Below are 25,559 nucleotides of genomic sequence, written 5' to 3'. Positions count from 1 at the left end.
CTCCAACAGTGCCATCCTATAAGGAGCGATAGAGATCGGTCCAGTTCCAGCAACTAGATCGATAACAAACTCTATCTCTCTTACTGGAGGTAATCCAGGAATGTCTTCCGGAAATACCTCGGAGAAGTCTCTGACTACTGGTAGGCTCTGAATCTCTGCTCTACCTTCCTTTTCCAACGAAGCCAACATCATAAACACCTGAGCTCCGTTCTTCAACAACTTCTCCATCTCATTGGCAGATGTATTTTTAGTCTCATAATTGAGTTTACTGGTTTCTATAGGTTCGCTAAACACGACGATCTTACTAAAACAGTTCAACAAAATATGATTTTTAGATAACCAGTCCATCCCTAAAATGATATCTAACTGGGATAAGGGTAGACATATCAGGTCCACCAAAAATACTCGGTTTTCTAAAGTTATCGGACATTGGGAACACACGGTTGACACAACGACCAGTTCACTAGTGGGTGTAGTTACAAGCAAATCATAAGGTAATGATACAACAGGTAAAACTAAACGGTTGACAACATCAATAGCAATAAAGGAATGGGTCGCACCCGAATCAAATAGTACAGATAAAGGAATCTCTTCACTAATGTACATTTAATTTTGTAAAAAATACACTATGATGGAAATTGTATCATGTTATACTTTTATATAGTATTAGTGTGTTGACAAACATTTCGTGTCTATGGACCCACTTTTTTATTTTATGCAACTAAATATTCAATTTTTACACATTTAATTTTGTATAATTATAATGCCTTTTTGTATTTAATGGATTCTATATTATAATTTTTTTTGTTGAATATATTTTAAATTATATTTTTTACTAGAATGTCCAACTTAATATGAGAGGGTAATTTCAAATTTTAATTAATGATTTGGTGGTGGTTATATAGGATTTTAAAACACATATTAAAGTTTTTAGACAAAAATAAATAATTCAAACAATTCATAAATGTATTTTAAAATAAAAAATCACAGACAAAAGGCACAATCTCATAATAACATATTGATTAGTACAAAACTTGTAAATTCTAATCAATAAACCACCATAGTCTTAAACTTTTAGACTTCTAGTTCACAATAGAGCTTATAACTCCTAAGTTTTAAAAAGTGTATAAGAATCAAAACTATTATCTTATAAATCAATCATAATAAAGTATATATATTACTCGATTTAATTTGAATTTGGACTACATTAAAAATATAAATTGAAACTCAGTTGAATTCAATTAATTTTCCAAAAGGAATTAAAATCAGTAGTTCTGTTTGAGTTTCCAACTTTTCATTTCAATTAATTAAATGCTTAAATTTGATTCAAACACCCCCAATTGTCACTGAAACTCCACCTTTATATGGTAACAAATATAATAATTGGATAAGAGTGAAGATAATATATAAGTACATAGTGAGATATTAAATGTTCATTATACAAAGATAAAGAAGAATTATATGCTTAAGGATTCAAACATAAATTAAAATTGTAAAAGTTTAATCTTAATTGCAATGAGCAACATGATAGACAAATGCACTTTAATCTTAATGTTGGTCCGTCAGGCCAGCCCAACCCGACCCTCCATGGTCCGTCTAAAAAACGGGTTGAATACAAGCTTTTGGGCTAAAACCCCCAGCCCGGCCTGCTAAAAACACATATCCGAACGGGCTGGCCCGTCGGGCCAAGTCCATTTTGCCATCCTAGGATTTTATGGCCTTTTGTTAAAATTAAACATTACAAATGGCAAAATAGGAGTATATACATTATACTCACTGTATGTCGACCCTCATTCTTATTTCATAGTATTAAATATTTAAGAGAATCGTATTGTATTTTTTGTGATAAAAGAAATATGAAAATGAATTGTAATTCTTTTAAAAAACTGCATTGATTCTATGATATTTTTAGGTATGTAACTTTCTGTAACTCCTATTAATATTTTTTTATTATGTACAAAAACATTGTAATAATAGTTAATTAGAAGGGTAAAATATGCAATAAGAAATTACACCATATTAAATAGTTATAAGATGTTTTGACTTTATATATAACTAGCGTGTTGACATGCACTCTCGTGCTTGTCAACCCGCTTTCCTATCGTTTGTAATGTATAGTTTGTATTTTATAAATTCAAATATAATTTTTTGCGCTAAATTTACGGTTGAATTTATTCAATTAGTCTAATATTCAATTTTTTAGATACACTTTTAAAATAAGAAGATAATGAGGATAAAATAAGAAAATAATATTATATGGTTTTTTGGTAGAAATAAAAAGATATTAAGGGCAAAATAGGAAAACACAAATTACATCATGATGGGTGGTTATTTTGTGTTTTCCCTTTATTAATAGTATAGAAGTATAGATAATAGTATAGATATAGATATAGAATATAAAATAGGTATAATGTTTACATCATATTTTGGCTTATATAAATATAACAATAGATTATATATAGTATAGATATATAAAGTATAAATATAAATATGCAATCTAACTCAAAACTGTTTAATCCGCTATATGCTAACCCAAATTTGCAGCCCAGCCAAAATAAAGTGGCCAGCCCGAATTATGTAATCTACTAAAGTTTTTTTTAATTTTTTATGCTTAATAAAATAAATTATATTAATAGCTTAAAGTTTTATTGAAATTATATAAATTATTTATCATTGTTTTAAATATATACAAATCACCGCTATATATATATATTACATTGACTATCCATATATGATAGATAAGTATAATTTTTTGAATAAAAATGATGACAAATAATTAAATTAAATTAAACGTGGTATATTCTGAAGACAAACTTAAATAATATAAGAATCAATATCTATTTATTATTTTGGTTAGTTTCAATATAGTATAAGAGTGATTTAAACAAATTCTTATAATTGTTGATACAATTAGTAACGAACAAAAAATAATGAATATACATTAACTTTTATACAGTTGAACTTGTATTTAAAGCATACAATATTTTATTTCACTTAATTACATTTCTGTTTAAAAAATTACATCCATATCTCATATAAGGGTAGTCAGTATAATGTATATATAATTATAAATGATTTCTACCTCTTTAAAAAAATTGTATAATTTTAAATTATCCTATGTTAATATAATTTATTATAAAGGATATTATTTATTGGTACTGTGGATTGTGGAGGCATCAAGAAAACTCACAAAATCCTTTCCCCATTGCTTGAAAAAGCTGATTATACGAAACAAATGTAGCCAGGGTTCGAATGTGGGGCGCACCTTGTTGTCCACAGATTCCGAAAGCATTGCTAAATTACCAAAACATCCTAATTCTGTGCCCCGAGTCCGAGTCACTCACACAAATTTTCATATATATTAAATAATTATAAACTTAACATTTCAAAATTTGAATATTTGAACATGTTATTAGAGTACAACAGATTACTGTTTTCTTATTCACACGAGTTACTGTTCTGCTACAGAGGAGAAACCGAGAAAGTATATTTAGTTAATGGCTTGTATATTTTATTATTGTTTCTAACTTTCAACTTAAAGTAGTTAATTTTCTGGATGGATATTGGTTTAGTAAAAAAAACAATAGCCATATAATCTCATATATTTTTTTTTGGTTTCGTATCCTCGCACTGGAGGCCGGGAACATTCACAGATACGTGAGACTAACTCTCCCGGCATACCACTTGAACTAATGTTCATTCGTAATCTCATATAATTTATCCTAACTTTGATATATACAATACACAACTCACACAAATATAAATAAACTCGTGTACACATAAAAAGTATGGGTAATATATTTTAAGATAAAAAAATCATTAAATAACATTTCATACAAATAATTGTCGATTAAACCTTATTTTTTATATTTAAAAAAATCGATTAAAGTGTTTTTTCATATTTAAAACTTAAATTTGTAGATAAATAAATGATTTAAGTAAAGTAGTAATGACTACTATGTTTGGATTGGGTTCACAAGATCAAAACTCAGTTTTATAGAGCTTAAACTTAATTGGCCGACAAATATAACATGATTTGATTATAGTTATTTTTTATAATAATAAATGATACTTCTTATTTATCATTTTTGGAGTTAATGGTATTCCCCCAACAAATATCACCTACAAGTATCAAACATTTGACTTTTTTAATTTATATAAAGATTTAATATGATTGTTTCACTAGACTAATACATTGTTGGTATCTGATTGAAGTCTAATAAAACAATTTTGCTTCCAAACATGATTCAACCAAAAGCAAGAAAATGTCACTTAGCTTTAAAAGAAAATTAGAAAATGTTAGTTTTGGTTTTAAAGCAAATTTAGTGTAAATTTACTTCTAAAATAACAATTCCGAAATATACACTTCATGTCAACTCTACTTATACGTAAATCAAAATTTTTATAATCACTTTTTGATATACACAAAAAGTATTGGCCATTTCAAAACGAAAAAAATATATTTAGGACCTCTTAAAAAAATCAAACTGGAGAAAGCACATAAAGACAAACCCAGTCCAGCAAAGCAATCAATGCTGAAGTCTCTGACCGAGAATGTGACCACTGACCAGCACCCTTGTGCCTCTCTACTTGTCCTAGAACACTTGTCTCCTACTAATTCCTTTATCTTTTCAACCTCTCTCTCTCTCCCTCTCTCTCTCTCCTGAGAGGCTGAAAGATCAAAAGAAAAAACACAGAAAACCCTATATCCCTCAAACCCTATATCCCTCAAACCCTTTTCTTATCCCCACCCTCTTACTTCAAACCTTCACCCTCTTGCAGGCAATGTACCCAGTTGGTTAACTTAATCTCCTTTTGAAACCCACCACTTTCCTTTTTGACCCATCACTGCAAACAAAACAAAAAAGGAATCTCATTTCACTCTCTTCTGCTTCCTCCAAAATTAACCCATCTACTAAAATCTGAAAAAGTTCACTTTTTTCACCTCTGCTTCCAAGTTTTCCTTCTTGGGTAGCCAACATTCTCTACACAATCTCACTTAAAAGTTGATACCTTTGCAGCAATGCCAAATCAAAAACCCATTTCACAAACCTCCTTGATTCTCTTCCTTTCACTGTTTCTTCTCATCATTGTACCTGAAGTAACCTCAAAATCCACCATAGAACCATGCACCAACTCAGACTCATGCAATGCACTTCTTGGCTACACTCTCTACACTGACCTTAAAGTCTCTGAGGTAGCTTCCCTTTTCCAAATAGACCCTATTTCTCTACTAACAGCCAATTCCATAGACATATCCTACCCTGATATTGAACACCACATTCTCCCTTCAAACCTCTTCCTCAAGATCCCTATTTCATGTTCCTGTGTGGATGGTATTCGGAAATCAGTGTCCACACAATACAAGACTAGGCCTTCAGATAGTCTTTCGTCGATTGCGGATTCGGTTTATGGAGGTCTTGTATCTGCTGACCAGCTCAGGGAGGCTAATTCTATAACTGACTCTTCTGTCCTTGATGTTGGGCAGAACCTTGTTGTGCCTTTGCCTTGTACTTGCTTCAATGGCACTGATAATTCTTTGCCTGCAATTTATTTGTCATATGTGGTTAAACAGGTTGATAGTTTGGCCGCAATTGCGGCTAAGTATTTCACAACTCTTACTGATTTGATGAATGTTAATGCCTTGGGAAGCACTGCTATTGATGATGGTGATATTCTTGCTGTTCCTATACCAGGTAGTTTCCTTTTCTGGCATGGGTTTGTTTGTTAAGGTTTTGTATTGTTGCATATCTAATAATAGAAGTGTGTATTTTAAGGTGTAAAGAGAAAATTTGGATTATCCAACTATGTTTATGGACCATTAATATTATAAGTTATCATGGCTGATATTGTTCATTTTAATGTGGAAAGGGTAAAATTTGATTCTATAACTATATATGGTCGATGGAGATTAAAAATTGTTTACTTATTTTATTGTTATATCTCTGCTTAAAAAAAGTTGTATGCATTTATCGTTTAAATTTGATCATTTAAATAAGATTCTTTAGTTAAGATTCATTTTTCTCACATATGTTGGTTATAAAATGTTCTCACTTGATATGGTATAGATTCATCATCCATGATAATACTCACATGATAAGTATATATCATGAAAGGTGATTGTAGCGAAATATTGACTATTAAATTATGCATGGATGATAAAGATCAAAAGTTGTTTAAAGATCACATAATTTTATGAACAAACTCTTTCAGAAGCTTAAGATCCTTGGTGAAAGGCATGAGTAATTTCATACTTTAATATCTCTAACATTTAAGTAGGATATGTTGTTCAATAGCTAACCCAATTTCCTATGTTGCAGCTTGCGCTTCAAATTTTCCAAAATATGCCTCTGATTACGGTTTGCTTGTTCCTAATGGAAGTTATGCCATCACAGCAGGCCACTGTGTGCAGTGTAGTTGTGGACCACGAAACCTGAAGTACTAACTAAACAACCTTCTCTCATTTCTGATTGCAATTTATTCCTTTTCCCACTATAAATGAATCTGTACTAGATTCTTTAATTATTTTATTGCAGAGAGAGGTTTGTTGTTCTAAACTATGCTTTTATGTTTCTTACTTTCTCTACAGTTTGTATTGTATGCCGTCTTCCCTGGCTGCTTCATGCTCCAGCATGCAATGTAAAAGCAGCAATCTTATGATTGGGAATGTTACACTGCAACAGACTGGTGGTGGTTGCAATGTTACTTCTTGCAATTATGATGGTATTGCCAATGGCACCATAATAACAACGTATGTATATCCTCTGTGCATCTGTTTTTTTTTTTCTCGAGGTGTTTCGATAATATTTCCTGGTTAGATCTGTCTTTGAATACCATTCAATCTTTCTTGCAACCCTGCAGGTTGTCTCCGTCTCTTCAGCCTCGATGCCCTGGTCAGAGTGCAGCAGCCACTTATATATTTTAGATTCCAAATGCATTATAGAACTGCATTGTTCACTTTCTAATCATTGTGTTACATTATAAAGAGGGCAATTCTATATACACCCAAAAGCCATTGCTCACACCCAGACGGATGGTCAATCCATACTATCGACTTGGCTATTTACAGCCTTTACACTGACAGCTGGTTCATCCGGCTGGGTCCGAGCAGTGATTTATTGGGTGTTGATAGGATTGCCCTCATAATGATTATAATTTTAGATGAGTTTTTTTTTTGTTTTCTGTTTGGGTGATTTAGTTGCTGAGATGTTAGCTGAATGAGATCACATTATGTGGCATATTCAGTACTAGTAGTTCTTCTCTTCAACTACTTGGAAATGCTTTAATTCGGAATAGATGTTACATTGAATGTCTGAAATTAAATATATTAAGAGGTACATTGTATAAAAAATGAACTATCTTCAGTCTTCATGAGTGTCTATATTCTATCTCTGATAGTCTGATGACAGCTACTGCACAATGCATATGATGATATGAACAAAAGAGTGTAGACTGTACACTCTTGTTGCAGAAACTAGAGTGGGTTAGATCTAGTATCATGCAGCATCATAATCTTGATTGAAGTCATAGCAGGAAACATAGCAACATGTATTAAAGTCTTAAATTCTGAAATGCATTCTGAATATATTAAAATGGTGCTGCAGGACCACAAGAATTCCCGGATCTTATAGCCCCGCCTACAACTGTTACGAGCGAATCAATATTTGGACCAGCACCAGCACCTCAGTCACATGGAAATGGTCTAACAACACCCAAATCTTCGGTGGTGCCTTCAACGGGACCATTTCCAGGATTCTCACCCGCAAACGGCCCTGTTAGTGGGATTGCGTCTGCGGCCTCTGCTGCTTGCTCCTTGGTGAATCCATTGCCTGCAACTTTGACATCTGCACTTTTGTTATTACTTGTCACGTTGATGCTCCCGGAAGCATTGTAATCTTCTCAATTTTGTTGTGGATCTGGTTCTGCTCTGTTACTTTGTTGACAGATGCTTCTATCTATTTATTTGTACTCTTGAACTGAACTGGTTTGTGAATCTCGAAAGTACGCGATTTTCGGATAATTTTTATTGTTATGAATTTAATGCTATGTTGTTGGTCAGAAGCAATGCGAGCAAACCCCATCCAGTGGGACGAAAGCTTAATCTGTTTATGTTATTGTGTACCCTGACCACGGATAAGTAATTCGACGAATATTATGAAATACCCACCATCCCTCTATGGAAATGGCTGTTTTGTATTAGTTCTTATTCCTTTTTGGTGTTTCATGTGAATATTATAATAAGTAATGGAAGTGTTTGAGAATGGCATAGTTTTCTAGTGGATTTTGTAGATTGAATACAGTAAAGGATTGAATAAGAAGTGTTGGAAGTTCAAGTTTTATTTCTTAACTTTATATCTAAACCATATCTAGTCTTTAATCTCACAGCATTGGACAATCCAGTTCATTTTATTTATCTTTGACATAAACGTAATTAGCAATTACACAAACGGCCAAACCTAATAACTCATTACCATTTACCTTAGCCAAACAAATTTATTAGTACAACTTGACGTGTATTAAGAATGTAATTTTTTTTGAGAAAATATGTATTTATTATAGATAATAAATAAATATGTATTTACTATATTATTTATTATTCATGTTTTATTATTATTGGTTCTTCAAAAAAGTAATATAAATAAATAGAAAATGATATATTGAGTATATATAAATCTTTATATTGTCACTACATGAATATTATATTCAGTTTTTATATTATAGGCATAAGATCCACATGTATATCGATTATTATTATTATTTAAAAGTTAATAATTTGTTAATAAACTAATTGTGTAATACTTGTGTACAACTTATTTTTCCTATCTCAATTATCATTTAACCTAGCACAAGGGTAATATGATTTTGATGTACTTCGTGTGGTGCTATGAACTTTGCGAAGAAGGTTGATCATGTGTTGCCAGCCGTGGATGACACATGTGCCATGGAATCATATCATGATAAATTATGGTTCTTTTTTAGGGTTTGTTTTTTAATTGACTCTTGGTCATTGTAAGTTGAGTTATGTTTCATCAAGTTTTCCCCTTCTCTCTAGATTCTCTTACAGAATTCAATCAATAATTTGGTTATGATACTAAGTCAATAAATCATTGATTGAACTAGAGAATCAATAATTGTACCGATTAACTCGATTTACATTAATAATTTTAGAAAATTTATAATGTTAGTTAACATCATTTAATTATTATATATTTTAAATTTAAAAACATTACCGTACATAATTAAATAACTAACAAAAAAATATTTTATTATTATAAAATGTTACCAACAAGTTGAAAATATTGTCAACTAACATATGTATTATGCTTTACTTGGAACAAAAATGCACCTAAGTTAAAATTTAATTAAACAATCAAAATTTTGCTATAATATAAGTTAACAAATGACAAATATAATTATAAATAAGTTAAAAGTTTTTTCATCTCAAAACGACATTGTTTTGGTTGTTTTTAAAAAATATATATTTTAATTGATTTGGGAGGTCCAACCAATCTCAGTCAATGATTTAGGCTTAAATTGAAGAGTCGAACTAAGTCAATCAGATTTTAATACAAAATTGATAAATAATAGACTCAGACCAGTCAGATATCTGATTCATGGTTGAATAAGTTGGACCGAGTTTTATAACAATAGAATTAACTTGCAACATTTAGTCATTTATGAAGTAAAAATATGAGAGTGCCTTTTGTTTTATCGCAACTTTATTTTCTTAGGGGTATACATATGTTGTTGTCTTACTCATTTGTGTCATTATATATGATTGGTCAGAAAAATATATAATAATTAAAACTTTAACTTAAATAATTTTTTCAATCAATCAAATATGATAACACATGAAGTAGTACAAAAAGTGGGACAACAAATATACTCCATTTTAAAATAAACGGATTTTTTTTCTTCTTTTTCACCTATACAACCTAGTTCATCTCATTTTTTGTGAGCCAGATCAACAAAACCGTGAATCCCATCCACACTAAACCGCTCGATCGGGTTCAACCTTCATCCAATCAAAACAAACCATTATAGCCTCCTACCTTTTTTTTTCCGACGATGATTCATGAGTGCTCATCAGCCCAAGAAAGAAACAAATATAGCCTCCTACCTTAACAAAAACTAATCAATTTAACATTAAAAAAGAACAATTTTTTTTTGAAATACACACCCCCTTTCAGTGTGTAAAACCAGAAATTCCGTTCATTCCCCTCCTCCTTCTGCGGCATCATCCCAAAACCGAACCATGCCTTCCGCTCCTTCAAAACTCTACGCAGGTTCCTCTTCTATTCCCTTTCACTACACTCTCACAAGTTTTTAAATAACAATAACAGTTTCGGAAACTTCGAAAACCTTCGCATAATTGCTTACCCAACTGTACTCTAAAAACCTTAACATATCGGTGTAGCGGTCGTGGACTCAGATTTAAAACATTTTTCACACAATCACTCACCCATTCTACACCATTTTATTCACACTTCATTATTTATTTTTCTTTTGCAGATGATGTTAGCCTTCTCGTCGTTACGCTTGATACCAATCCCTTCTTCTGGTCCACATTCTCCGTTCCGTTCTCCGATTTTCTCTCTCAGGTGAGTCACATTCTCAAAACCCTAACACTAAAACTAAACCATTTCAACACTCTTATTTTCCTATTTCATTTCAATTTTATTTATTTAATTTTTTTTTTATCTTCAGGTGCTTGCGTTTTTGAACTCAATATTGCTTCTCAGCCAACTCAATCAACTGGTTGTTATTGCCACTGGTTGCAATTCGTGTGGCTATGTTTATGATTCTGCTTCCAGTAAGAACCTTGTTTCCCCTACGGCTTCAATGCCCGCGCTTTATTCCAATTTGCTGCACAATTTGGAACAGTTCGTTGCTAGGGACCAGAAATTGGCCAAGCCTGATCATGATACTCGAGGGATTGTTCCGGCTTCACTGCTATCAGGAGCATTGTCCATGGCCCTTTGTTGTATCCTACTGATTGATTACTACATTTTGCATTTTTGATTGCATGCCTAAGTTTTTTCGTTTGCAAGTTATTTGAACTGTGATCAACAAAAACACCTTATGGCTTATTTAACTGAATAGGGATTTCATTTTGGGTAAACTATACTCACCTGCTTTGAGGTTTGACGTACTTACACTTGGTATACTCACCTCCCTTTTAAGAGAGGTCAGCGTAATTTTACTCTCATCCTTTAGAGGAGGTGATTGTAATAATAATGATGGCATACACTCTAACATTTGAAACAATAGAGGTAAGTAGTGTAATTAAGCCAGATCTTAGGATACATTGGTGTAGTATCCTCTTTCATGCTTTATCATTGTGTGATAGGGAAATTTCATTTTTACTAAAATTGAATGATTCTATCTTCATCTTATACGTGCTTCCTTTGGATTTTTGTTTGACCTGACTTGCTAATCAGATATACAGAGAGCTTTTCGATCCGGATCCATGCATCCTCAACCCCGGGTGTGTATATTTGCTTGTATGATTGTGAATCTGTTCTTAGACCCCGGGTGTGTATATTTGCTTGTATGATTGTGAATCTGTTCTTAGATGAAATTTTATGTTACATTTGAATGTGGTAAGTTGCATCTGGATATGTTAGTCAAATCACTCAAACAAGAATGGCTTTAGCAGTTTTCATCTTGTAATATTGGGTCTGTGCGTAGTTTCATATTAGAGCTGAATGACTGTTTCAAAACTGATATTGAGAATCAGTCTGTCATATACTAGTGATGTTGTGTGGTTTTGGATTTTTGAAACACTTTTCTTTTTAGCGTTTGGTCTTTGAAAGGATTAATGCTAAATATTGTGTTCAATATTACATCTATGTGTTGTTTTACTTGTTTGTAATAACAAATAAAAAAAGGTTTAGTGTCCTCTTTAAGCTATTTTTTGGTCAAAAATCGATTTAGATAGTTCCTAGTTGTAAATGATTGTTGACAACTTGACATGGAGTTGATTTTGAAATGGTTTAAACTTTAAACCGGAGTTTGAGTTTATCAAATATCGTAGTGGACTTTCATTCAGGGGCGAAACCCGAATTTTTGCAATAGGGGTGCCTGGACTAAAGAGCATGTAAGTCATAAGTAAAGAAAAACTTAGTTACCACATATATGTTGAATGAAACAAATTTGATATATAATTAACATCACACAAAAAAGTAGGTACCAACAATAGCCCTTGTAGGTTCCAAAACTAGTTTAATTTTGATGCATCATCTAGTGTATGATATTTAAAGATATTATGGAAGTACCTTTTTAATGATATAAAAATGTATTATTAGCTAATAATATAAAAAGACCTATATACTATTAGTGCATTCTAATTAAATCCATCCTTAATAAATATCAAGTTATAGCCATATAATGTGGGATAAGAAACTACATGAACTAAGTAAAAGTCCATGATACGTAACATGTGTAAGAGCCTTTAGAGTGTAATTGTTTACAGTTGCAATTGGCTATACCATATTACCTTGCTGGTCCATCTGCAGTATGATAGGATTTAAAAGTTAAAACTTAATGAAAAAGCTGGGGGTACCATGGCACACACACACTACCCCTTGACTCCGCCCCTGTTCACATTATTAGTGGTTTTGTTTTAAATTGATCTGTGAAGTGTAGGCCATTGCTTTGTTATAGATATCAACATTCTTAGTATGCTCAGCCATTGATTCTCCCTGTTTACATTATTAGTGATTTTTGTTATAAATTGATGTCTAAGGTGTAAGTCATTGCTTTGTTATAGAAATCAACATTTCTTAGTATGTTCAGCCATTGATTCTTTTATCCTACTACTGTTTCCTTCTAGTTTGCAGATTCTGAATAATTACTTTCATATTTACTAATTTATGAACAGATTTTGTGTTTGCAAGGATCTGCTGATGGACCGGAACAGTATGTTTCTCATGATCTTAACATTTTATATGTTTATTTCTGTATTCACATTTCACTTCAAATCACACTTTGCATCCTTTTTAGGTATGTGGCAATCATGAATGCAATATTTTCTGCACAGCGCTCTACAGTATGTACTGAATCTTTACCTTTCTTAATTCCCGTGAAATTGGTTTCGACTTTGGCCTTTTTCTTGCCTAAACACTGTTAAGAAGCCAGGCATTTTCACGAAATATATGTGTAACTGCTACATGAAGATTACTCGTGTTTTATGTGTAAGTGATATTTTTATAATGCAGGTTCCTATAGATTCTTGTTATATTGGTTCTAACAATTCTGCGTTCCTCCAGCAGGTAGTTAAATACCATTTTTAATGAACTGATGTTGCAGTTGCAGAATATGTTTTATGGCTCTTTATCATTTGTTTTATGTTATGAATAAATAGGCTTCATACATAACTGGTGGCATATATTACAAGCCTCCCCAATTGGATGGGCTTTTTCAATATCTTTCAGTAAGTTGTTTTCTTAATTGGCTGTTTTGAAGCAATGGTGTGATGCACAATATAGTTTATTTTCTGTTTTTACAGTTTACGATTATTTAGTGGTCTGTGTATAGTTCTGATAGTTTAGAAACCTGTGACCAAATAAGTTTGTAATAGTGCTTTTTTTGTTCTGTTCTGTTTGCTTGATGGTGAAACTTTTGACTTTCCCTCCCTTTAATGATTAGACTCTAAGAGACTTGTTATGGTCAACTTATTTTATTGGAATAAACTAATTTTTTGTATTTGCAACTTTACTTTAATGTTTTACTTCACACTAACCTAACCTTCTTTATGCAGACGGTGTTTGCAACTGATTTGCATTCTCGTGCTTTTTTACGGCTTCCTAAATCTTTGGGTGTGGATTTTCGTGCCTCGTAAGTTATTCCTTTCATAATTCATAGTAATTTTCCCTGTTTTAGATATCTTATTTTCATTTATTCTTCTTCTGTGTTTCCACATCCCTCCTGTAAAGCTAGAAACATTTGGACTGCAACCCAGATATAGTCAGACTTATTTTTGTTTTTTCACCTCAAATTGGTTCTCTCTTCTTCCATTTTTACTTTATTTTGCTTAGAAGGTATGCAGCTATTTATACTATGTCATGTATATTGGTTTACATTATTGTGGTAGAGATATCAAGTTGTACATTTTAAGATAAAGTGGCATTTGTCTGGTGAAGTTTTTTAGGTAACCCTTGGGTTACCAATTATATTTTCCGTGTCTTATTGAACTAACATTGACAGTCCATGTTTATGAACTGCAATTTGTGCAATCAGTAACCCAGCTTTTAAACCCTGCATTCACTATATATATAAACGAGGTCAACTTTTGGATACATCCTCCTTTATAGATTACTACAATGTCCAATGAATCTGACTGAGTTGGAACTTCTTTATGCGATGAATGATAAATGTGATGTAATTTTTGCTGACTGATACAAATTGTGTGCTTTTGAACTATTTTTATGCTGGCATTTTTCTTCTGTTTGGAAAAGAAATTATGAGACATGCACGTAGATAATTGTATCAATTGTGCAGGTGTTTTTGCCATAAGCAAACAATTGACATGGGCTATGTATGTTCTGTATGCTTATCCATATTCTGTGAGCGTCATGATAAGTGTTCAACTTGCGGGTAAGTGTTTATTTCTCTTCAACATTATATCATGATGATTCGCTATCCTGTTTCCGTTACCTTCTCTTCATGTGATGACTCAAAAGAATATAAATTTTCATTATTTGTTTTGCAGATCTTTTACTGAAATCTTACTCTTTCAATTGTATGATTTTATTTCTTTATTTTTGACTGATTTTACTTTTTTGATATTTGACACAAACATCAAAATTCATCTCTGTATCTGAGTTTTATGCTCTAGGTGAAAGAAGCTGTTTCTAATTTTGGGGTTAGCATGCTTAGAAGAAAAGCTATAAGATTAATGAGACTTTATTTTTTGTAATCTTATGTTCTATGCAACCTCAATTTCCATTTCATCCTTTTAAAGAGTTTTTTCATTTTTCTGTAGATTATTTCCCAGTTCATGCATCTCTTCAAATAATCTGTGGTTTTTTCTTTCATTATATTAATGTCAATCCTCATTTGGTCGATGAGTTTAGCTATTTATTTTTCATTTATGAAATTTAGCATCCATATTTTTTTGCCACTAGATGTCTATTGTTGGATGAATATCTTGGCATAGATTGTTTTTCTTAATTTCAAAGTTTGTCAATAGTCAATACTAGATTGTCTATGCAGTATGCCCATTAATTTTTTTTATTATCTTACAGAATGTAATAAATGGTACGAAATTTGGCAATTGACCTTCTAGAATCACGCAACTTATGATGATTGATGAATATTTTGCATCTATGGTAATTTGACATAATCAATAGAGAAGTTCGTCACTCTTAAGTTGAAGTTTCACACTTTACCACTCTAGAATGTTAACTAAAAAAGAGGTAATCAAACGTGGACATACTTGGATGGAAGCATGAGTAATTGCTTCAGCTCTTCAGGGTGGGGGGACTATTATTGATACCTCAGTTGTTGAATGGAAACTTAGTTGGTTCATTTGCAAATATCATTTATCATGTTATCATTTTCTGCTTTTAATTGTTGTGTCTATGCATTTTATGCAGATCTGTATTTGGCCAAGCTAAACAAGATGTTACCTCAGCTAATACCAAGAAAAGAAAAGCTTGATCATGCATTATGCTGTATCCAGGTGTACATTAAGAAAGGTGATTGGTTGCATTCTTTTCCATAAGTAAGCAAGGCACCATATTGCTTTTTCGTCTTCTTGGTGGGAAAATGGCGTTTATTATGCAGATCTTTATAGGTCTATAAACATCAGCATCAACCTGGATATTTAAGTGCTTAGCAGAATCTTTTGATATGGGTGCTGCATAAACTTTCATTATCCAATCGTATCATTTCATAAGAAAGCTATGATTTACTTCATGTTCACACGTGGTGAACTATAATGAATTTTTGTTTATAAGAGAAAGTCTTCAAAGTTGATACTGCTTTATGAAGAAATGTCTTATGCCAACCCAAGTTGATTTAGTTAGTGAAACTTGGCAAGGATAAGCTATGCTCTAATTTCTGCCCAAGAGGATTCAATGATGTTCTTCTGGCTTATACAGTGAAGTATTCAAGCAATTTTTGTTTCTTGTCTTTTTTTGTGCATCTGAAAATGCAAAATCAACAATAAACATAAACTGTTTCAGACAACGGTAAAGTTGATTGCCTTCTGATATAGAGATCATGAGTTCAAATTCTGAAAACAAAAACAACTTTTTGTGAGTGAGTTAAGACTATGAAGTTACACTCTTCATAACTTTTTGCGAGTGAGTTAAGACTATGAAGATACACTCTTCAGAAAGAAACTCCTGCAACTTCAGTCAGGAGAACTGAACTCAGAACGCTTTGACTGTGCTGCTGTATTGATACCAGCGCACTAATGGTGCCATATTACCTTCTCTGAGGTGTAATTCTTTGGTTGAATAACAAAGTTGCCAGTAAAAGGATGAAGTAGAAAGGACAAAGCCGAAAATCACTTTTGCAAATATTTTGACTTCCCTTGAAAATTTCTCCAACAATTGATTGAAGCTGGAACTTTTGACGTTGAATGCAACAAAAATCAACACCTAGAGATACAAAAGTTTATATCTAATTTTATGTAAAATTTGTCATAATAAACATAAAAAAATCACCCTATCCCCGATCCAAAGAATTTAGCTAGACATAATGAAATAATAACAGGAACAACATAAAACCCGGAATTTAATCGCAATTGAGAAGATAAAATTAGACAAATAATTTGGAATAACTTATCCTTCCGAAAAAAACGATGGCTACACTTTCAATCAAACAAGGATGTAATGAGTTGCCTAGATCTTAAGCAGGCAGGGTTTGGACTCCTTCGGAACCTGGAACAATCTTTCTAAATGTAGGTCAAAATGCTATACTTCTATTTCATAATAAAGTATAATATCTATACACTATTATAAAGGTTTATACATCATCATTTAACATTAATTTGAAATGTATATTTTATTATTTTTTCTATTATAATTAATATAGGTAAAAATATGAACTGGAGAACTTGGTCAAAATAAAAATAGGAAACATCTAATAATTTTAGTATTTTAGTGTTGGATGAAATAATTATTTCCTAATATGAATAATAAGATAAAACAAAGATACATGTTATAGTACATATACTTTCATTCTAATGACATGAACTTCTTCATGATTGATAAAAAAAAAATATATATTCAAATTAAAATTTAATTATTAATATTTTATGAGAATCACAAGCTCATCTACGTGCAATTGAGTTGTCTGGTTTAAAAGATAGGTCTAGAGTCTTAGTACTAGTAGTAAGGACACTAACAGTAACAATAATCAAACCACAATTCAAATTTCACAATTCTTCTTCTCTTCACTGTTTTGAACTAAGCATAGTGTGTGTGTGTGCAAAAGATGGCAGAAGAGAGCGAGAAGAAGAAGGAAAACAAGGACACGATCTTAACAGAAAACGAGGATAACGATATAGAGTCCCATATTCAAATTGCTATGCGTTCTCGCCTCTCTTATTTCAAACAACAATCTGAGTAACACTTTTTCTCTCCTCTTTTTAATTCTTCATCATACACAATTCCATTAATAAAATTTACTTATCTATTTATCGTTGCAGTTCTTTGACATTTGAAGGGGTTCGTAGATTGCTCGAGAAAGATTTAGGATTTCAAGAATATGCTTTCGATGTCCATAAAGCATTTATCAAACAATGCTTACTCAAGGTAAAATAAACAAAACCCTAATCTAAACCCTGGTTTCGATAAATGCTACTAGGGCAGTACCAAGCTTCTACTTTTCATAATAGAGTAAGAAATTAACAATTCCCATTGGCTTTTCTTAGATTAATTGCTTTATTATAAGTAGATCTTACTAGACTTTGATTAACTTAAGTGTATAGCATAATAAGAGTATGGTGTTAAATGTAATATTTTTATTTAATATTTGACGATTACTATTACTCGTCATTGCTGATAGCCTGGTAATGACCCTGTGTTTTCATTCTATTTATGTTAATCATGAATTTGACCATGTGTTTTCATTCCAATGTTTTCACTTTTTACTGTTCCCTATACAAATATTTGAATACAAGAAATGAAATGAAAACCTGAGGTCATATCTGTAAATAACATGAAATAGAATGAAAACATGAGGTAACTACACTATTACAATTGTCAATAGTCAATAATTATACATAATGAAAACAAGAAATTTTTTTGAAAACCAAACAGGCCCTTGATTTTGCCAATTCTGGTGTGATGAAGAATGCTTTGATTTTGTCTTTTGTCTGTATATCAAATACCAACACATGTATTGTTCTCTCATTCATGATAGTGCTTAGAAGAGGTTGGTGATGATGCCCAAAATGTTGAGCAGGAAGAGGAAAAAGATGCAAGTACACAAGAGACAGAGAATCCAAAAGAAGAATGCCAATCAACAGATGAAAAGGATGGTTGCTCTGAAGATGAGGATAAAATGGAAGACTCTCCAGTATTAGGTCTGCTTAAAGAACAAAAAGGAGTTAAACTTGAAACCAAGGAAGTGAAAGACAATGAGAGGAAAGTAGTTCCAAGTGAGACTGTAATTAAGAAAGCTGTTAGAAAAAGAGCTTCCTACATCAAGGCCAATGCAGAGTATGCTGCTGGTTCATTCAATTATTTATCATTCTAACGTATCTTTATTGCAATGCACATGTTCGCCACATCCTTAACTTTCGATACATTTATTCACACCATGAATACTTGCTTAATACTTTGGCTATAACTCTTAAGGTATGACATGAGTTGCTTTTAACATGCTAATTTCAGGAAAATCACTATGGCTGGTCTTCGTCGACTTTTGGAGGAAGATCTTAAACTTGATAAATTCACTCTTGATCTCTATAAGAAGCTTATAAGTCAACAGCTAGACGAGGTGAGTGAAAAATCTGTCTAGAAAGTATCATTGCTTCCCATAAGAACAGCCACATATCATCTGATGCTTATAGCATGTCTTTGTTGAATGTGAAGGTAATATCGTCTTCAGAAGTTTTGGAACCTGCAAATAATGCTAAGAAAATTGTTAAGAAGAAACCTGATACCAAAGCAACTAAAATGGTCAGCAGTGAAGAGAACTCTGGTATTTCAGATAGTGAGAGTGGCAAGGAAGAAAATGAGGATGATGATGTTAAACCGAGAAAAAAAAGTGTTGCAAAAGGCAAGAAACAGACCACTTTCGATCCTAAAAAGCGTAAAGGGGAGGAAAACAATCTATCCAGTAAGAAAAGGGTCAAGACTGCTAAGGCAGCCTCAGAAGATGACAATGATACAGAAGATAATGGAAAACACTCTGAAGATGATCAGTCCGGGTCATTACCAGAAAAATGTACAAAGGTATTCTGAATTATTGATCATGCTGATTGCAATGAGTAAAGTGGGGTAGCATGTCGGACAGTTAAGGCCATAATCATTTCTTAATTTAATAGTGATCTTTTAGCTGAATAACTGCTCTGTATGTGATGAAATAGCCACATGGTTGTCCTTCTGTGGGACTTTTCGTGAAGCTGTCCACAACATCATTTATGATTTGTCAATTCGTAGAAGTTAAATGGATATCATATATTTTATTATATCATCTCTTTATTTTTCCCCAACTGCAGAAGAAAGAGGTTTCAACTCCTGTGTATGGTAAACGTGTGGAACACCTAAAATCTGTTATTAAAGCATGTGGAATGAGGTAATTTTCTTCTTTACATCATTTTTATGATCCTTAATCTTTGTTAAGGATGATTGCTTGATATTATGTATTGCCACCAGCATTCCTCCCACAATTTACAAAAAAGTCAAGCAGGCTCCTGAAAACAAGCGTGAAGGGCAGCTAATAAAGGAGTTGGAGGAAATATGGAGGAAGATCTTAAACTTGATAAATTCACTCTTGATCTCTATAAGAAGCTTATAAGTCAACAGCTAGACGAGGTGAGTGAAAAATCTGTCTAGAAAGTATCATTGCTTCCCATAAGAACAGCCACATATCATCTGATGCTTATAGCATGTCTTTGTTGAATGTGAAGGTAATATCGTCTTCAGAAGTTTTGGAACCTGCAAATAATGCTAAGAAAATTGTTAAGAAGAAACCTGATACCAAAGCAACTAAAATGGTCAGCAGTGAAGAGAACTCTGGTATTTCAGATAGTGAGAGTGGCAAGGAAGAAAATGAGGATGATGATGTTAAACCGAGAAAAAAAAGTGTTGCAAAAGGCAAGAAACAGACCACTTTCGATCCTAAAAAGCGTAAAGGGGAGGAAAACAATCTATCCAGTAAGAAAAGGGTCAAGACTGCTAAGGCAGCCTCAGAAGATGACAATGATACAGAAGATAATGGAAAACACTCTGAAGATGATCAGTCCGGGTCATTACCAGAAAAATGTACAAAGGTATTCTGAATTATTGATCATGCTGATTGCAATGAGTAAAGTGGGGTAGCATGTCGGACAGTTAAGGCCATAATCATTTCTTAATTTAATAGTGATCTTTTAGCTGAATAACTGCTCTGTATGTGATGAAATAGCCACATGGTTGTCCTTCTGTGGGACTTTTCGTGAAGCTGTCCACAACATCATTTATGATTTGTCAATTCGTAGAAGTTAAATGGATATCATATATTTTATTATATCATCTCTTTATTTTTCCCCAACTGCAGAAGAAAGAGGTTTCAACTCCTGTGTATGGTAAACGTGTGGAACACCTAAAATCTGTTATTAAAGCATGTGGAATGAGGTAATTTTCTTCTTTACATCATTTTTATGATCCTTAATCTTTGTTAAGGATGATTGCTTGATATTATGTATTGCCACCAGCATTCCTCCCACAATTTACAAAAAAGTCAAGCAGGCTCCTGAAAACAAGCGTGAAGGGCAGCTAATAAAGGAGTTGGAGGAAATATTGTCCAGAGAAGGATTATCTTCAAATCCCTCTGAAAAGGGTGAGCTGATTGTTAAGCTTATGTTTGTTAGTGATTCATCATCCCTTGATGTTAGCTGCAATATTTTCATCATGATCCAATAAAATATGTATTCTTTTGTCAAAGCCTCAAAGGAACTCTTGGACCTGTAGTTGCCCAATTATCTATCATTCAACCCAAATTTTAACCATTGCTGGTTTTATCTTGGTCTTCTTTGTTTTAGTTAGCTTTGAATCATTTCTGAGATTTGAGAAACTAAACTGAAATACTTATAGGTATAATATAAACATAATTAACTTGTTTCGTAACACCATAATTCGTTCATACTTGAAATCAGTAAACCTGGTGATTTCTATGAATCTTTAGGGCCTTGATTTCATTCATTGTGTATTATAGAGTTGCTAAGTGAAATGTTTACACCACAAATCGAGTTTTATTAATATGACATACTCCTAGTAAAAGTAAACATTCTATATTATTATAATATAAAATTTTGTTGAAGTAGTCAGACAGCTATGAAATTAATGAAACAACTATTTTTCTTTTAACTGCTGTAAGAATAATCTGGTCAGATTTTTCAATGGGTTAGTTCTTTCATAAAATTACATTGATGTTCAATTTTACCTATAATTGTGGACTACTTATGGATAAATAAAAATATAAGGAGTATTGTCCAGTAAGAATTTAAGACATTACTCTAATTTCTGAAACTAGAGGGAATGTCAATGTCCAGTCAATCTCAAGGAGATTGGGTTACTGCAAATTTTCCATGTAATGTTCACATTTAAAATGTAACATCTTAGTTAAGCTGCAGATACTGGCAGCCTGTAATATGTTTTCATTATCTTTTTTCACTTAAAGCTTCTTATTTGTTCCTTTCTTATTTTTCTCAGAAATCAAGGAAGTTCGAAGGAAGAAGGACAGAGCAAAAGAACTTGAGGGTATTGATATGAGCAATATTGTGTCAAGTTCACGTAGAAGATCAACGACTAGTTTTACAGCTACTCCACCTCCAAAGCCCAAGACTCCAGAAAAAACTAATGGGAATGATGCTGAAGACAGTGATAATGATGACAATGATGATGAAGAGGATGAAGAAGATAGCAGTGATGATGAGGGAAGTCAGAGTGAAGAAATTAATGAAGGTAAGTCTATTTAAGATATGTTAAGGTTCTTCTTCGTTTTCATTTTGTTGGTTATATCAGAAGTCACCTTATATTCTGGATTCAGGGGTCTTAGTGTTTTTGCGGTGGTTAAGTAGTTTGTTCTGATTAATAGTTAATTGCTTTGCGATTAAGTAGTTTGTTTGGAAGTGTTTTACTGATCCCATTGTGTCCTTGCATTCTCTCGTTTATGCAGATGAAGAGGACAGTGACTGAACTCAATTCTAGCAGATTCCAAAGTATTTAGAAAGTGATTAAGGCGTGCCTTTCATCCCACTTATTTACGAAGTAGAATCTGTCCTTGACATTCTAATTCTAAGGACTAAAAATGTAGTCCTGTAACATTTTTATGATTAATTTTCTGGACATTGTAGTCCCTATAATGGACTATTTTGACACATTGGTGATATTAATTTTTACAGTTTTAGGAATCATATTGCCGAATGTGGAAATTCATAAGAATCAAAGTGGGTATTTACTCCAACTAATTAAAAATGTTTTGTTTTTATTACTATAAAGTAATAATTCTCTTTCTTTTTCACAAGTTAAAGCTTGAACATGAACCAAAACCCTTTTCCAGTTTGCTATTCAATCAGGCTTTAACAATAGTGCATTGTCCTAAACTGTAGTCTATGCATTCCTTAAACAGGACATATCACTTACCTGCGATGGGAGATGTTTTGCAACAAACATTTTTAAGTATGAATATTTGCAAGTGACTGATTAAGAAATTCAGATATAGAACATGTCCAAGAAAGTTAGAAAACTCTTCAAAAAGCCACTCCTTTTGCAGGAGTAACCCACTGTCCCCCAATCATACAAAATAATGATCCTGAAGAAGGAAAACTATACAGTGCGTGTGGAATTAATCCTAGATATTTTCTTCAAGACAATTTTGTGTTATATCTTGTCTTGAAGAAAACAGAGCAGTATCTATACGAGCTTCTTCTTTCTAAAAAAGCGTTTCAGATACCACAGCTGCAACCCCGAAATCGAAATGCAGACACCAAGAGACATGATACTGAGCCAAGCTACTCTTCCATTTGTTGCTTCGCTAACTTCCCTCATTTCTGCTTCCCTGTAACAAGCAATGTCCAATAATTGGAAATTGTGAAATGCTTCAATCAATCAATAGTGAATATAAGCCCCCAATCACCATCATTGATACATATCAATGCTGTTAGTTAAAACTTAAGAGAACCTCATTTCATAGAAGCCTCAGCTGACAGAGTGCAATCATATGATTAAATCAAGAAGAGTTTAAAATGTTTGCATTGATACACTGTCACCAAATCGACATATATCGAGTTAACGATGTTTAACATGTGAATGATGTATGATAATGTAAAAAGCCTTTACAATTTTAATGCACAGCCCTTTTTCTTTAAAATCAATCTAAATTCAAACTTCAAACATAACAAAGATTATAAGATATTGTACCTATTCTTTAAGTGAAGTAGATTCCCATGGATGGCTTCCACAGCTCCTTCAAGTTTCCTTAGCTCAAGTTCAACACCCTTTAACCAATGTCCAAAAAGAATATGATAACAGACATGAATCACATTCACATATTAAAATGGCAACGATAGAGTGGGAGCACATATTCTTGTCCCACAAAGTGTGACTGGTTTAATAATTAAGTGTTTTCTCGTTAATATAGTAAGTGACACATACTTTTTAAGACATAAGATGTGCTATAAAGAATGAGTGAAATTCATTTATTACCTCGATCCTTTCTTTTTTAGCTACCGTCTCCCAATCCTTGGCAGAAATTCCTGTTTTCCATTCAAGGCTAATAGTTGCACTTCCTTGGTGGTTACCTTCCAACCAAAAGCATGCCAAATAGTTCCCACTCTCTATAGTTGTAAATGCAAATTGACCGTGAGTAACATTTTCATTGTGGTGAAGATTATTTCCATAAGGAGATGTCACCTGCCCACATATATGATTAGAAAATAAGATCAATTAGTCAATATGAATTCTTAGTAATTATACATTGAGCTATGTTCTTATTCCACATTAGAGATTAAGGAGGACCTTTAATCTAGGGGGAAATTTGTTTTTGACAATTACTATAATCTTATTTAAGTATAGAAATATATAACTTACACAAATTATTACATGGTTTCAACCATAATTATATACTTTTCTTATATACTCTAAGTACTTGTATCAAATTTATTGTCTTATCGAATTCACTGTATTAGATTCGTCATAAAAAATGACTTATAAAGTTAATGTCAAAATTAACAAACCATGTAACTAAGTGAATCACGTACTAGATAACTATGTTTCAACCAATAAATTCGATCTTATCCAATCCATTAATTATTTTCTCATATATTTCCCTTAGACCCTAACCTATTTTAACTACAATTTCATTTTCCCAACTGAAACTTTCCCTGTTAGCCTCATCATCAATTTTACTTCGACTACCAAATCTTGCATAAAGTTAAACCATTCCACAAAAAATCTTAAACTAACATAATTTAAAACTTAGCAGAAAACAAAAAAGTAAAGTGGCTAGTTAATCTAGATCAAGAAGGTGAATCCCAAAGGATAAGGCACGTGAAACATACCTTGGCAGAAATAGTATGAAGGTGGTGACCTTCAGTATCATCAGCCACAACATAGTAATCTGCTAAAACAACAACGTGTGTCTGAATTTCCTCTGACAAGCACTTAGTTCCCGAATTGGGAATTGTTAACCATATAGCATCAATTTGAGGGAGTAGAATAGTTGTGAAGGACAACAACAAGATCAAGAATAAAGTGGTTGGAGTTTCATATCTTAGGTTCTTGTCTTTGGCCATTACTTAAGGTTGATTTTATTTGATTTTATTACTTTAAAGCATATCTTATAGGGCTTAGATCTATATTTGTCAATTATGGCATATGAAGAAAGAAAAAGGAGGTTGAAAAGAAAGGAAGAATTGAAAATGTCACTATTCGGAGTCCCATTTTTTGAACCACTCCATGTACTATCAACTTTGGTTTGTTGAAAAATATTTATTTAAGTTAAAATTATGATTGTTAAATATTTTTCTGACCAATCACATCTAGTGACACAAAATAGTAGAACAATAGATGTGCAACACACTATGATATTTATATGCTCAAATTTTACTATATCTTTAAAAGGAGAAAATATACTTGCAATGCGCCGACAATATATGAATTCTATGCACTATCGTTATATCATATACTATTTATTCTTAATTATTATTGGTTTTTCAAAAAAAGTCGAAATAAATTATAGAAGATGGAGTACTAATAAATATTTAGACTAATTGTTGTTGAGTTTTTTACATTGTGACATTATTCATCATCGGTATAAAACAATGTATCAATCTTAGATTCTTATTTATTTCATTTAGTAATTGCTGTTAGCTCCTTATCTAGTTATTTAAGTAA

At 32.4% G+C, this 25,559-nt stretch overlaps 4 protein-coding genes across 5 annotated transcripts; 3 read left to right on the top strand and 1 right to left on the bottom strand.

The window, feature by feature from the left end:
* Positions 4,983-8,026, top strand: LOC109344303 (lysM domain-containing GPI-anchored protein 1-like). The gene is made up of 5 exons (XM_019583027.1): positions 4,983-5,696; positions 6,321-6,438; positions 6,590-6,751; positions 6,862-6,893; positions 7,605-8,026. Exons 1-5 carry the CDS (start codon positions 5,024-5,026, stop codon positions 7,892-7,894), a joined length of 1,275 nt encoding a protein of 424 aa, XP_019438572.1. The 5' UTR covers positions 4,983-5,023; the 3' UTR covers positions 7,895-8,026.
* On the top strand, positions 10,088-16,133 carry LOC109344304 (RNA polymerase II transcription factor B subunit 4). 2 transcript variants are annotated; one of them, XM_019583029.1, is made up of 12 exons: positions 10,088-10,286; positions 10,513-10,601; positions 10,708-10,984; positions 11,442-11,488; positions 12,884-12,921; positions 13,006-13,051; positions 13,221-13,274; positions 13,367-13,435; positions 13,763-13,839; positions 14,503-14,598; positions 15,600-15,701; positions 15,790-16,133. In XM_019583029.1, the coding sequence occupies exons 1-11, from the start codon at positions 10,256-10,258 to the stop codon at positions 15,661-15,663; spliced, it is 888 nt and encodes a 295-aa protein (XP_019438574.1). In that variant the 5' UTR covers positions 10,088-10,255; the 3' UTR covers positions 15,664-15,701; positions 15,790-16,133. The 2 variants fall into 2 exon arrangements, with proteins under 2 accessions (XP_019438574.1, XP_019438573.1); XM_019583028.1 differs by having other exon boundaries at positions 10,091-10,286; positions 15,600-16,133.
* Positions 17,306-22,599, top strand: LOC109344302 (uncharacterized protein DDB_G0283697-like). The gene is made up of 9 exons (XM_019583025.1): positions 17,306-17,579; positions 17,663-17,768; positions 18,379-18,677; positions 18,852-18,957; positions 19,053-19,415; positions 19,682-19,758; positions 20,879-21,003; positions 21,876-22,127; positions 22,342-22,599. The coding sequence occupies exons 1-9, from the start codon at positions 17,449-17,451 to the stop codon at positions 22,359-22,361; spliced, it is 1,479 nt and encodes a 492-aa protein (XP_019438570.1). The 5' UTR covers positions 17,306-17,448; the 3' UTR covers positions 22,362-22,599.
* Positions 22,904-24,991, bottom strand: LOC109344301 (transmembrane emp24 domain-containing protein p24delta3-like). Its single transcript, XM_019583024.1, has 4 exons — positions 24,725-24,991; positions 23,871-24,077; positions 23,586-23,662; positions 22,904-23,223 (listed from the first exon to the last, which is right to left on the bottom strand). Exons 1-4 carry the CDS (start codon positions 24,956-24,958, stop codon positions 23,079-23,081), a joined length of 663 nt encoding a protein of 220 aa, XP_019438569.1. The 5' UTR covers positions 24,959-24,991; the 3' UTR covers positions 22,904-23,078.

Source organism: Lupinus angustifolius, chromosome LG03 (assembly GCF_001865875.1).
Source record: "Lupinus angustifolius cultivar Tanjil chromosome LG03, LupAngTanjil_v1.0, whole genome shotgun sequence".
Taxonomy (NCBI): Eukaryota; Viridiplantae; Streptophyta; class Magnoliopsida; order Fabales; family Fabaceae; genus Lupinus; species Lupinus angustifolius.
Note: the sequence above shows the minus strand (reverse complement) of the source record. Positions and strands in the feature narration are given on the sequence as shown.

Bases quoted from the DNA above. Each gene is read 5' to 3' on its own strand.
- LOC109344303 (XM_019583027.1), top strand. From the start codon at position 5,024: ATGCCAAATCAAAAACCCATTTCACAAACCTCCTTGATTCTCTTCCTT. The intron at 6,752-6,861 runs GTATGTATATCC...GCAACCCTGCAG, and splicing joins AATGGCACCATAATAACAAC to GTTGTCTCCGTCTCTTCAGC. The intron at 6,894-7,604 runs GTCAGAGTGCAG...ATGGTGCTGCAG, and splicing joins TCTTCAGCCTCGATGCCCTG to GACCACAAGAATTCCCGGAT.
- LOC109344304 (XM_019583029.1), top strand. From the start codon at position 10,256: ATGCCTTCCGCTCCTTCAAAACTCTACGCAG. The intron at 10,602-10,707 runs GTGAGTCACATT...TTTTATCTTCAG, and splicing joins TCTCCGATTTTCTCTCTCAG to GTGCTTGCGTTTTTGAACTC. The intron at 12,922-13,005 runs GTATGTTTCTCA...CATCCTTTTTAG, and splicing joins TCTGCTGATGGACCGGAACA to GTATGTGGCAATCATGAATG.
- LOC109344302 (XM_019583025.1), top strand. From the start codon at position 17,449: ATGGCAGAAGAGAGCGAGAAGAAGAAGGAAAACAAGGACACGATCTTA. The intron at 17,580-17,662 runs GTAACACTTTTT...TTATCGTTGCAG, and splicing joins TATTTCAAACAACAATCTGA to TTCTTTGACATTTGAAGGGG. The intron at 19,759-20,878 runs GTAATTTTCTTC...TATTGCCACCAG, and splicing joins ATTAAAGCATGTGGAATGAG to CATTCCTCCCACAATTTACA.
- LOC109344301 (XM_019583024.1), bottom strand. From the start codon at position 24,958: ATGGCCAAAGACAAGAACCTAAGATATGAAACTCCAACCACTTTATTC. The intron at 23,663-23,870 runs GTAATAAATGAA...CATTGGTTAAAG, and splicing joins CTAAAAAAGAAAGGATCGAG to GGTGTTGAACTTGAGCTAAG. The intron at 23,224-23,585 runs GTACAATATCTT...TGCTTGTTACAG, and splicing joins CTACTTCACTTAAAGAATAG to GGAAGCAGAAATGAGGGAAG.